This window comes from Scyliorhinus torazame, chromosome 6, assembly GCF_047496885.1.
Source record: "Scyliorhinus torazame isolate Kashiwa2021f chromosome 6, sScyTor2.1, whole genome shotgun sequence".
NCBI classification, from domain to species: Eukaryota; Metazoa; Chordata; class Chondrichthyes; order Carcharhiniformes; family Scyliorhinidae; genus Scyliorhinus; species Scyliorhinus torazame.
This window is the reverse complement of record NC_092712.1, coordinates 58420130-58433137: the sequence shown is the minus strand read 5'-3', so window position 1 is coordinate 58433137 and position 13008 is coordinate 58420130. Positions and strand designations below refer to the sequence as shown.

The 13008-nt window shown below is 51.5% G+C and overlaps 1 protein-coding gene across 2 annotated transcripts in view; it reads right to left on the bottom strand.

Moving 5' to 3' along the window:
- Positions 1-10859, bottom strand: part of LOC140424806 (protein mono-ADP-ribosyltransferase PARP14-like) — a 163375-nt gene extending 152516 nt beyond the window's left edge. For both annotated transcript variants that reach the window (XM_072508229.1, XM_072508230.1), the window contains exon 1: positions 10665-10859. In XM_072508229.1, the coding sequence (XP_072364330.1) occupies positions 10665-10845 (181 nt within the window). In that variant the 5' untranslated portion in view covers positions 10846-10859. The remainder of the gene's footprint in view (positions 1-10664) is intronic.
- Positions 10860-13008: the final 2149 nt, after the last annotated feature.

The window sequence follows — 13008 nt, the reverse complement described above, 5'->3', positions numbered from 1 at the left end:
ATACAGTTTCTTCTTTCGGTCTCACACCAAATTTCTTGATGCACTCATAATTACTCTTCCGACGCCACATGGCAGTTAATGAAACAAGTTTGTCTGGAGCCCATATAGTTACAAATTCGTTCTGCTCTTGGAAGGTCACTCAGGCAGTGGAGTAACGGCACTTATCCCCGCCCTGCCTGGGGACCCCCTATGCATTTGGTCAGCCAAGCTCGGGTAGTAGAGCAACGGCACTGATCACCGCCCTACCCGGGGATCCCACCCATTCTTGCCCTGCCACGGATCATACGCACCACCCCATTCAGATACTTGTTTTCAAAACTCTTTTGCTGTTCTTTTCTAGTCCTGTGGTTTAAAGAATGCTTTTTGCCACAACTTTTGCCCTTTCCGGCAACCCTTTGGTTGCTATCCCCCACATAGTTTGCAGAGGACGGAGAAATTGTCCGCCCACTCAGCCCATCGACCACAGGCTGCGAGAGTGCTCGCAAACTGATGTTTGGCTCTTTGACCGATAGCCGGTTGAAACTTGTGGTGGTATCATTCGATACCTGGCGACTCTATAAGCATTCGGACATAGATAACATCGAAAGAAGGCAAACTCACTGATTGCCATAATTGGAACAGAGCCACAGAAAAGACAAAGTAAAAGAAAAGGCAACACATTATTCACAGGTTCTGCTTTCTCAAGGTATTTTCCTGCACCTCCACCTTTGCCCTCAACATTTTACAGAAGTCCCCTAGGAGCCCAACCTCCGCCTCCAGAGCCACCACACGATCGCTGTGGTCAGAGATCACTCCTTCGATCTCCCGAATCTGCGACCTCTGCACCTCCAAACACTTCTCCGCCCATTCCAAAGAATGTTTCAGGGGTGCCACAGCTCCTTCAATGGCCTTTGAGTGACCTTCACACATTTCCTTCCTTTGCTGGTAGAATTCCTCTTAATAAAAGCCATCAGCTGCTCCATCTGGGGCCTTCCAGCTTGCATCAGCCCTTGCCCCGCCTGCATGCTTGCAGTGGCTGCTGCTGCAGTACAGGGCTGCTCCAATTATTTAGCCTGGTCTCTCACTGTTTTCTGCCGGGTCTGTTAACCAGCAGAAATACCACTCCCGGGGAAAACTACCCCTCCAACATTCACCTACGCCTTTTCATCAAAACTCCACCCAGTGTCGGGTAAAAGAGCTCTTTCCTGTGCCTTCAAGCAGGAGCTGCCCTGTGTGTGACCACTCACACCATGGCCACCACCAGATGTCATACATACTCTATTTCCTTCTCCCATGCCAGCTTCCTTTTTTAAAAAAAGTATTTGATTAAGGCATTTGTATTATAAAATCAACAAAATAAGCAACCACACACAAAACCAACAACAAAACCCAGCCAGCGTGGTGTACATCAACAACTCCCCAATTCCCCACCAATCTTCCCCCACCTTGCCCAACTCCCCATGCCTCCCCGACTGCTAACAGCTTCATTTTTCTCAAAGAAGTCAATAAACGGCTGCCACCTCCGGGTAAACGCCAGCATCGATCCCTTCAGGGCGAACTTGATCTTCTCAAGCCTGAGAAACCCAGCCATGTCGCTGACCCAGAACCCCGACTTCGGAGGCTCCGAGTCCCTCCATGTCAACAAAATCCGTCTCCGGGCTACCTGGGACGTAAAGGCCAAGACATTGGCCTCTCCCGTCCCCTGGACTCCCGGATCTTCTGACACACCAAAAATCGCCACCTCTGGACTCGGAACCACCCTTACTTTCAGAATCTCCGACATTACGTCCGCAAACCCCTGGTAGAATCCCCTTAGCTTCGGACATGCCCAAAACATATGGACATGATTCGCAGGCCGACCCGCACACACCCATCCTCCACCCCTTCAAAGAAGCTGCTCATCTGGGCCACAGTCATGTGCGCCCTATGGACCACCTTGAATTGTACAAGGCTGTGCCTGGCACACGATGAGGACGCATTGGCTCACCTCATGCATCTTCCCACAACCCAGCCTCCAACTCCCTACCCAGCTCTTCCTCCCACTTTTGCTTCACTTCCCCTATCGGGGCTCCCTCCCACTCCATGAGCTCTTTCTAGATTTCTGATATCTTCCCATCCCCCACTCCCGTTTTTGACATTACCTTATCCTGTAGCCCTTGGGGTGATAGGTGCGGGAAAGTCGATACCTGCCTCCGCACAAAGTCCATCACCTGCAAGTAGCGAAACCCGTTCACACTGGGCAGCTTAAACTCCTCCTTCAACTCTTCTAAGCATGGAAAACCCCCATCTATAAACAGATCCCCAAACTGCTCGATCCCCGCCTACTGCCATCCCCGAAACCCCCCATCCAGCTCCCACGGAGCAAACTGGTGCCACATATCGGTGCCCACACCGACGCCCCCTCCGGCCCCATGTGCTGTCGCCACTGTCCCCACACCCTTAGGGGACCACTACCGGGCTTTTGGTGTACCTGGCCGGTGAGAAGGGCAGAGGCGCTGCTAACAGTGCCCCCAAACTAGTGTCCTTACATGAGGCTGCCTCCATCCGCTCCCCCACAGATTCCTCCCCCACTACCCATTTCCTGACCATCGCTACATTCGCCGTCCAGTTGTAATTTATAAAGTTTGGAAGAGCCAGCCGCCCCCCACCCTCGAACCCGCTCCAGCAGCACTTTCTTCACCCGTGGGGTTTTACCAGCCCACACAAACCCTGAGATCACTGCATTCACTCTCCTGAAAAACGCCTTGGGAATGAAGATTGGGAGGCTCTGGAAAACAAACAAGAACCTCGGGAGGCCCCCGACGTTGTCGCAGGCCACCATCTCCCTGATACTGAAACGGGACAAAGAACTGGAGGCATGTGGGTCCTATAGGCCGATCTTTCTGCTCAATGTAGATGCAAAATTACTGGCCAAGCTCTTGGCTGCTAGGATTGAGGACTGCGTGCCGGACGTTATTATGGAAGATCAAACCGGGTTCATCAAGGGCAGGCAGTTGGTGGCCAACCTAAGAAGGCTGCTGAGTGTGATCATGATGCCCCCGGACAGTGGGGAGGTAGAGGTAGTTGTGGCAACGGATGTCAAGAAGGCTTTCGACTGGGTGGAGTGGGACTATTTGTGGGAGGTGCTGGGACGATGTGGGTTCGGGGAGGGCTTTATCGACTGAGTTAGACTGCTGTACCAGGCTCCGGAGGCTAGTGTAAGGACGAATAGGATGACGTCTGACTATTTTAGACTGTAGCGAGGGACAAGGCAGGGGTGTCCCCTCTCCCCACTGCTGTTTGCGCTAGCAATAGAGCCGCTGGCAATTGCCCTGAGAGCTTCTAGGGGCTGGAAGGGGCTGGTACGGGGGTGGAACACAGAGTTTCATTGTACGCCGACGACCTGCTCTTATACATCACAGATCCAGTGGCTGGGATGGACAAAGTCATGGGAATCCGGAGGGAATTCGGCCGGTTCTCGGGGTATAAGCTGAACATGGCAAAAAGTGAGTTGATTGTCGTCCAGGTGAGGGGCCAGGAGGGTAGGTTGAGGGGGCTGACGTTCAGGCTAGTAGGGGACAGTTTTAGATACTAAGGGATACAGGTGGCGCGGGACTTGGGTCGGTTGCACAAGTTGAACTTATCTCGGTTGGCGGAGCAAATGAGGGTCGAGTTCCGGAGGTGGGATGCGCTCCCACTGACACTAGCGGGGAGAGTGCAGATGGTTAAAATGACGATCCTCCCGAGATTCCTGTTCGTCTTCCAGTGTCTCCCCATTTTCATTCCGCGGTCCTTTTTTAAGAAGGTCAATAGAATGATTATGGGATTTGTGTGGGCGGGAAAGTCCCCGCGGGTGAGGAGATTGATGCTCGAGAGGAACCGGGGGGGGGGGGGGGGGCTGGCGCTGCCAAACTTTAGTCATTACTACTGGGCGGCCAACATAGCTATGATAAGGAAGTGTTTGGTGGATGCAGGGTCGGTTAGGGGGCGAATGGAGGCCGCTTCGTGCAGGGGCACCAGCTTGGCAGCCCTGGTTACGGTGCCCCTGCCGCTCCCGCCGGCGCGGTACTACACCAGCCCTATAGTGGTGGCGACTTTGCGGATCTGGGGCCAATGGAGAAGGCACGTAGGGGTAGTGAGAGTATCAGTTTGGTCCCCTATTTGCGACAATCACTGGTTTGCCCCGGGGAATATGGATGGTGGGTTCCGAACATGGTGGAGGGCTGGGATTGAAAGGATGGGGGATTTGTTCTTAGACGGTAGCTTCCCGAGCATGAGGGCGCTGGAGGAGAAATTTGGGCTGGCGAGAGGGAATGATTTCAGGTACTTGCAGGTGCGGGACTTTCTACGCAGACAGATTCCATCCTTCCCACGCCTGCCTCTTAGGGGGATCCAGGACAGAGTAATGTCTAGAGGATGGGTAGGAGAAGGGAGGGTCTCGGATATATATATAAAGAACTTATGGGGGCTGAGGAGATGCAGACCGAGGAGCTGAAGCTTAAGTGGGAAGAGGAGCTCGGAGGTGAGATAGAAGAAGGCTTATGGGCGGAGGCGTTTCATAGAATTTACAGTGCAGAAGGAGGCCATTCGGCCCATCGGGTCTGCACCGGCTCTTGGAAAGAGCACCCTACCCAAGGTCAACACCGCCACCCTATCCCCATAACCCAGTAACCCCACCCAACACTAAGGGCAATTTTGGACACTAAGGGCAATTTATCATGGCCAATCCACCTAACCTGCACATCTTTGGACTGTGGGAGGAAACCGGAGCACCCGGAGGAAACCCACGTACAGACGGGGAGGATGTGCAGACTCCGCACAGACAGTGACCCAAGCTGGAATCGAACCTGGGACCCTGGAGCTGTGAAGCAATTGTGCTATCCACAAGGCTACCGTGCTGCCCTGTTGAGTAGGTTAAACACGACCGCAACATGCGCTAGGTTCAGCCTGATCCAATTCAAGGTCGTCCACTGGCCCACATGACAGTGGCCCGGATGAGTAAATTCTTTGGGCTGGAGGACAGGTGCGCCAGATGTGCAGGAGGACCAGCGGCCCATGTCCACATGTTCTGGGCATGTCCAAAACTCAGGGGTTACTGGCAGGGATTCGCGGACGTTATGTCCCGGGTACTGAAAACAAGGGTGGCGGTGAGTCCAGAGGTGGCAATTTTTGGGGTTTCGGAGGACCCGGGAGTCCAGGGGGAGAGAGAGGCTGGCGTTTTGGCCTTTGCTTCCCTGGTAGCCCGGCGACGAATTCTGCTGGCGTGGAGGGACTCAAAGCCCCGGAAGTCGGAGGCCTGGCTATCGGACATGGCGAGCTTTCTCGGTCTGGAGAAAATTAAGTTAGCTCTGAGAGGGTCACTGTCAGGGTTCGCCCGGCGGTGGCAGCCATTTATCGACTTCTTCGCGGAAAATTAATCGTCAGCAGGGTTGGGGGGTGGGGGAGCGGGAGGGGGGGTTCGGGTAACGTAGATTAGGGGATTAGTTAGGCGGGTCCTTGTGGGAGTAGAGCTGGTTTTTTGCACTATGTTGATTGTTCTTTGCACACTGTTTTGTATTGTTTGTTATGCCAAAATGCCTCAATAAAATTGTTTATAAAAAAAAAGAACCTCGGGAGGACCGTCATCGTCACCATCTGAACCCTCCCTGCCAGTGACAGCGGGAGCGCATCCCACCTTCTAAAGTCCCACCTCATCTGCTCCACCAACCGAGCCAGATTCATCTTCTGCAGCTACTCCCATCCCCGCGCCACCTGAATGCCCAAATACCGAAAGCTCCTCCACACCACCTTGAATGGCATCTCTCCCAATCTCCTCTCCTGCAACCTCGCCAAGATCGGAAAAACCTTACTTTTACCCATATTCAATTTGTACCCCGAAAACGAGCCGAATTCCTCTAGGATCCCCATAATCCCCCCCAGCGGGTCCGAAATGTACAGTAACAGATCGTCCGCATAAAGCGAGACTCTGTGCTCCACCCCACTCCCCTTGTACAATCCCCTGCCAGTCCCTCGACGCTTTCAGCGCCATCGCCAGTGGCTCTATAGCCAGGACAAAAAGCAGTGGGGAGAGTGGACATCCCTGCCTTGCCTCCCAGTGCAGCCTAAAATAATCTGAGCTCGTCCGGTTTGTCCGCACACTCGCCACTGGTGCCTGATACAGCAGCCGGACCCAATCCACGAAACCCTGCCAAAACCCAAACCGCCCCAGGACCTCCCACAAATAGTCCCACTCCACTCAATCGAAGGCCTTCTCCGCGCCCATGGCGACCACCTACTCTCGACCCTCGGGGGGGCATCACTATCTCATTTAGTAGCCTCCTGATATTAGCCGCCAGATGCCTCCCGTTCGCGAACCCCGTCTGGTCCTCCCCTATTACACCTGGCAAATAGTCCTCAATCCTCGAGGCCAAGACCTTGGCCAATAACTTTGCATCCACATTTGACAGTGAGATTGGCCTATGCGACCCACACTGCTCTGGCTCCTTATTCCGCTTCAAAATTAGAGAGCTCCAGGCCAGCGATATCGTCGAGGTCAGCACACCCCACTCCCTTGGCTCTTTAAACGGCCTTAAAAACAAGGGCCCCAGAACCCCCGAGAACCTTTTATAAAACACCACTGGGTATCCGTCCGAACCCGGGCATTGCCAAGGCATCTGGGTGGCATTGCCAAGTTGGCAGGAGCGCTGCTGGGTGCCAGGTTGGTAGTGCAAGGGTGCCCAGGTGCCACTGCCAAGGGTCAAGGCCCTAGGGGGCCCATACTCATAAAATGAGATGGAGGGAAGGTTTGACGGGCGGGGGCGTGCAAGGCAGATATGTAGGGGCCTCTGGGAGGTTGGGGGGTGACGAGTAGGGGTTCTGCAAGGGAGGCTGCTGTAAGGGGGCTTGGGGGGGTGGGGGTGGGGTAATGTCCATTTGTGTGGGGTAACATTGCCCATGGGTGTGGGGTGTGGGGGACCCACAAGATCACTTGAGATCGGGGCACTCCCAAAATGGCGGCCCGATTTTGCAGTTCAGCCCCCCAGCGCTGAAAACAATTCTAGTGGGTTAAGCTGGTGAGAAACATTCCAAGGTCCTAAAAAGTGACTAAGTGTCTTTGGAAAGTGGTCGGGAACCTGCTGGCAGAGCCGGTGGGAAACTCAGATTGCTACAGTGCAGAAGAGGCCCTTCCCCCATCGAGTCTGCACCGACGCATGAAAGGCCCTGACCTGCCCACCTAATCCCACTTGGCAGCACTTGGCCCATAGCCTTGAATGTTATGGAATGCCAAGTGCTCATCCAGGTCCTTTTTAAAGGATGTGAGCCAATCCACCTCTACCACCCTCCCAGGCAGCGCGTTCCAGCTGTCGCCACTCTCTGGCTAAAAACGTTTTCCCTCAAATCCCCCCCTAAACCTCCATCCCTCAGTTTGAACTTGTGTCGCCTCGTAACTGACCCTTCAACTAAGGGGAACAGTTGCTCCCTATCCACCCCGGCCATGCCCCTCATAATCTTGTAGACCTCAATCAGGTCGCCCCTCAGTCTTCTCTGCTCCAGAGAAAACAACCCAAGTCCATCCAACCTCACTTCATAACTTAAATGTTCCATCCCAGGCAACATTCTGGTGAACCTCCTCTGCACCCCCTCCAGTGTAATCACATCCTTCGTATAATGTGGCGACCAGAATTGCACACAGTACTCCAGCTGCGGCCTCACCAAACTTCTATACAGCTCCATCATGACCTCCCTGCTTTTGTAATTTATGCCCCGAGTGATAAAAGTGAATGTCTCATATGCCTTTTTCACCACCCTAGTAACTGCCCTTCTGCCTTCAGAGATCTATGGACAAACACGCCAAGATCCCTTTGTTCTTCGGAACATCCCAGTGTCAGACCTTTCATAGTATATTCCTTGTTAAATTACTCCTTCCAAAGTGTATCACCTCACACTTTTCAGGATTAAATTCCATGTCTCACTTATCTGGCCATTTGACCATCCCGTCGATATCTTGTAACCCAAGACACTCAGCCTCATTGTTAACCACCCGACCAATCTTTGTATCATCCGCAAACTTACTGTTCCTACCCCCCACGTAGCAATCAACTTCATTTATATAAATGTCAAACAATAGGGGGCCCAGCACAGATCCCTGTGATACGCCACTGCAAACTGGCTTCCAGACACTAAAGCAGATGTCAATCATCACCTTCTGTTTCCTACCGCTAAGCCAATTATGAATCCACCTCATCAAATCACCCTGTATTCCCTGTGCATTTGCCTTCTTAGTATCCCATGTGCATTTGCCTACTGATGCGCAAGCAATTACTCTCGAGACGAGGGGAGTCATAACTAATAGGCTTTAATCTGCTAGAACTGTTCCCCAGCAGCTTCGATACAGAAAGTGAAGGCTGCTGGGATGGCATTGATTCTTATACTCCGCCTCTCAGGGCGGAGTTATGTACATCAGCCAATGGTAGACTCCTGGGTCTAGCCAATGGTCATCCACCTCTCAGGTACCGCAATACCTGGTATTACCACACCTACATAATAAGTCCTTAATAACTCCCTGAAAAACCTACCACGAATTAACTTAGACATTTTTCCATTGAATTCCTCCCGATGTGTTTTTATTCTGCTCCTCTCTAAAGGAATGAAAGTACTTTGTTTGCACTTTCTGAGACACTATTAATTTGAATTCCTATTTTAATAATTTATATATTATACATCTGTATTCCTAGATCTCTTTGCCCATTCGTTTTCAACCTTCCAAAGTATTTTAAAAGGGGTCCTGCCATGAGGTGTCAAAATTATTTGCTTTTTTCAGATAAGCCCCTTCCAATAAGGAAATTGGCTCCTGAGATTTAAAAAGCTTGCCTGATTTTGGGTTACATTTGCGCTGTACGAACTCTCATTAGTTGCACAGCTCTTTTTGCAGGCTCTGTCTGGAGGAGCAGGATTGCCCCTCCTGTATCCACAAAAATACTCTTGTCTCCAAGCAATTTATCTTGCGGTCAAGCAAGGGCAGCCATCTGCGAGGCCTCAATATGCCAAGCTGCATGTTGTCATCCAACTTTTCTATCACTATGACACTACTCCAGCTGCCAAGCAGTTTCTGATAAACAAATGAAATGACAGGAAATGAAACTGAAACTTCAATCTTCTTGTTTTTAACTCTCTGGTCTCTGGCGAGCAATAAGATTTTCAAACCAGCATTCCCAGCTAAAAAGGCAAGTTGAAAGGTAATTACAGCCAGGGAGGGGGTGCTTCCTCGAGTCATCCATTTTTCTCTGTCTGACTTCAGGGACTGCAAGTGAACTTGAAGCTGTGAGTGGGTGTGATATGTGTGGTGTGGAGAGTGGGGGTGGGAGGAAGTGGGGTGTTTTGTTTTGCAGTTAGGTTATGTGAAACTTAATGACAGGAACTGAGCATTTTTGTTACTGTTTCTGAGCTACAGCCAGCCAGATTGAGACTGGCTGTTGAGCAAGTAGGTCTTTGGCACCAAGTGGGAAACAGAGACAAGAAATGGAGGGGAGGCAGGGAGGGATTAGAGGTTTTGCCAGGTTGGGGAGCGGGGGTGGGGGGAGGCCTTGTGGCAAGAAGGGCCTTTCAAGGTGGGGAGCAGATTGAAGGCCTTGGAATCCTTAGGAAGTAGCCAACATTGAAAAGGTCAGAGGGGGAAATCGATGACTTTGGGGAGAAATTAGAAGAATTGGTGAAGGAACATGGAAGAGATCAGAGGTCTGAGTGGGTGGGGATGGAAGGAATGGGGGTCATGGAGGGCTGAGAACATTGGAAGGGTCTCAGGAGGAAGTCAACGACCACGGGGAAATCAAAAGTTTGGTTGGAGATTAGAAAGGTCAGGGGAGATTATACAGACCCCAGCGGAGAGATCAGAAGAGCTGGCGAAATAGGAGATGCATGTGGGGAATATTGGCCAAATCGGAGATGAGATCACTAGCATTTTGGAAGACCCGACAGGATGTCCATTGCAAGGGATGGCTGAAGTAGTAAACTGGGAGATAAGCAGGAAGGCACTTTCTCTTGGATACTCCACTCCCTGATTCACTTTAACCAAAGGGTTATTTGAGCCCTGAGAAATCCAATGAGCCAGTCTTAAATTTAAATTTAAAATGGTGGGTAATTTTGAAGCTACTGGCCTCATAATGTTTGAACAACCAATCAACCTACTGCGGGGGGGTGATTGATCATTCTGCCTCTGTTAAAACTAGGAATGGGCAAGTCTCAGAATTTTTACATGCCAGCTTATACAAACTCACCCATTTTTGGTTTCAATTCACCCAGATATTTGGGTTTTTTTTGCATTTGGTGAAATTATTTCTGATACTTCAGTAACAGGAAACAATTTTATTAGACACACTGCCCTTCAGAGTTTAGTACTGTGGCCCACAGGAAGGTGGAAATATTTTCAGGAAGTTTCTGACAAACAATTGGTTCAGTGATTCTATGATTCTGAAGTCATCGTAGTAAAATTATTTACTCTTTCAAACTTTAAGCAATGTGTTTAATCTTACATTAGTGTAAAAAGTAAACAAATTTGTGTTAGAAATTAAACTTTAATTTGGTTTCTTAAGGTTATTATTTACTTTCAGTTTTCATGTTTCATTTCCTCAACTAGAATACATTGGTTGTATAATTTGAATTAATCACCACAGTTTATTTGATATTTTTACCACCAACTCAAAACAAATAGAATGTAAAATAAAACATACCGTCTGTTTTGAAGAAAGTCACCAAGGCATCTCCATTTTCAACAATTGCAACATCACATTCCCCACCACCTGACTTCTTCTTGCTTTGAAAGTAGGCAGCTAATTTGTTTTCAATTCTTTTTTTTGTAATCTGTGAAAATCCAGTAACCAAGACAGCAAAACCACCACCTTTGTTAGCCATGCTGCCTTAACTGATTCAGAAGTGAAAGGGCAGCTTCTTTTTATGAGGAGGAGTGACTTAAAGGCATGAGTCATCCGATGAAATGCCTTGTTAAGAATATGGGACACAACAACATTTCTTAAAAAGTAACAGAACTGAATTTAGAATCAGGCTGAGAAAATAAATTAAATTCAAGTCTTTATGGGGAAAAAGTCTCAGCAATATTGTGAATTCTAATATTGTGGGAAGATATATTTGCTTCTTTAAAATTGTTTAATTACAATGGTTTTGTTTCAGTTTCACATGATGCTTTTCCAGTAATTGCACCCTTTTCCTTTAAACTGCAACTACATCAGTGCAGGGTTTATACAGGGTATATTTTCATTGATTTAAAGTTGTCTGTTTAATCCAGTGTCTCACCCCCACAATCCAAAAAGATGTGCAGGGTAGGTGAATTGACCACATCTTTTTATTAAAACAGTAAAAATGTTATACAAGGCCAAACGGTACAAACACTCATTTTGCATTGGAGAAACAGGGTAACCTCCCCTCAGTACCAACGTACGGGGGGGGGGGGGGATACTCTGATTATTATTGCACAAAAAACAGATGGGACAAGCACTAAACTTTGCGCTGGAGAGACCAGATACCCTCGCCTCTGTACCAACAGAGGGGAAAGGAAGGGGAGGTGGTGGGGAGAGAGGGAAAAGGGGGGGGGGGGGGTGAGGAGGGAGGGAGTCAGAATGTTGGTGGAGGGGGGTCCAATAGGGCACTACCCGAACCATCTATGGAGGCAGAATAACAAAAGAACCTTCAATTATGATGTGCCAGATTCCGGGATTCCCCAGAGGGGGTGAGGGGCGACACAGTGTCAGGCACGAGTGAGCACTGCACCTCACTGCAGAGAGCCTCATGTGCACCCTCCACTCCCAACAGTGGGCTAGTCGCCCTCCAGGCCTGGATCCTCTACCATACTGAGTGCGGCGGGCGACAATGACCCATCAACCAACACAGGGCCTGCCTTGATCCTGCCACCAGGGTCATCGACAGGCAGGATCTCCTAAGGCTCCTCCCCCGAAAACAACTCAGGAAAGCGATGGTGGCAGAGGTGCCCGAAGACAGCGGTTGGGATAGAAGGGGCGGGATTCTCCGACCCCCCCACCGGGTCGGAGAATTGCCGGGGGGGCGGCGTGAATCCCGCCCCCACCGAATTCTCCGGCACTGAAAATTCCGTGGGGGTGGGAATCGCACCGCACCGGTCGGCGGGCCCCCCCCCGGCGATTCTCCGGCCCACGATGGGCCGAAGTCCCGCTGCTATCATTCCAGTCCCGCCAGCGTGAATCAAACCACCTACCTTACCGGCGGGACTGGCGGCGCAGGCGGGCTCCGGGGTCCTGGGGGGGGCGCAGGGCGATCTGGCCCCGGGGGGTGCCCCCACGGTGGCCTGGCCCGCGATCGGGGCCCACCGATCCCCGGGCGGGCCTGTGCTGTGGGGGCACTCTTTTCCTTCCGCCTCGTCCACAGCCTCCGCGATGGCCGATGCGGAAGTGACCCCCCCTGAGCATGCGCGGGGATGACGTCAGCAGCCGCTGACGCTCTCGCGCATGTGCGGACTTCTGCTGGCCGGCAAAGTCCCTTTGGCCCTGGCTGGCGTGGCGCCAAAGGCCTTTCCCGCTGGCCGACGGCGCGCCAACCACTCCGGAGCAGGACTAGCCCCTCAAGGTGTGGGCTTGGCCCCTAATGGTGCGGAGAAATCCGCACCTTTGGGGCGGTCCGACACCGGAGTGATTCCCGCCACTCCATCCCGCCGGGACCCCCCGCTCCACCGGGTAAGGGAGAATCCCGGCCAAGGTCTTCCAAACCATAATCCGCTCAGAACCCAAGAAGCAGGGGGTTATCGCTGTCCCCCCCCCCCACCAAGAAATGGAACAAGTTCGGGGTGCTAGGGTCCCGTCCGATCCTGAAGCACCCTGCTCGGAGGGCACCGGCAGCTGCTGGGATTTCCACACTATCCCCTTACCTCTTTTCTTTCGGGGTCCGGTTGTGACATCTATGGGAATGAACCTGGAGTGAGGCCGTTGCGGGGGAGGGGGTCACACACAGGGGAGACCTCTATCTCTGGAGGCCCCTCCAGGCTGACTCCTTGTCCCTCAATGCTTCTCTCCAGAATTTGTGGCTGGGACA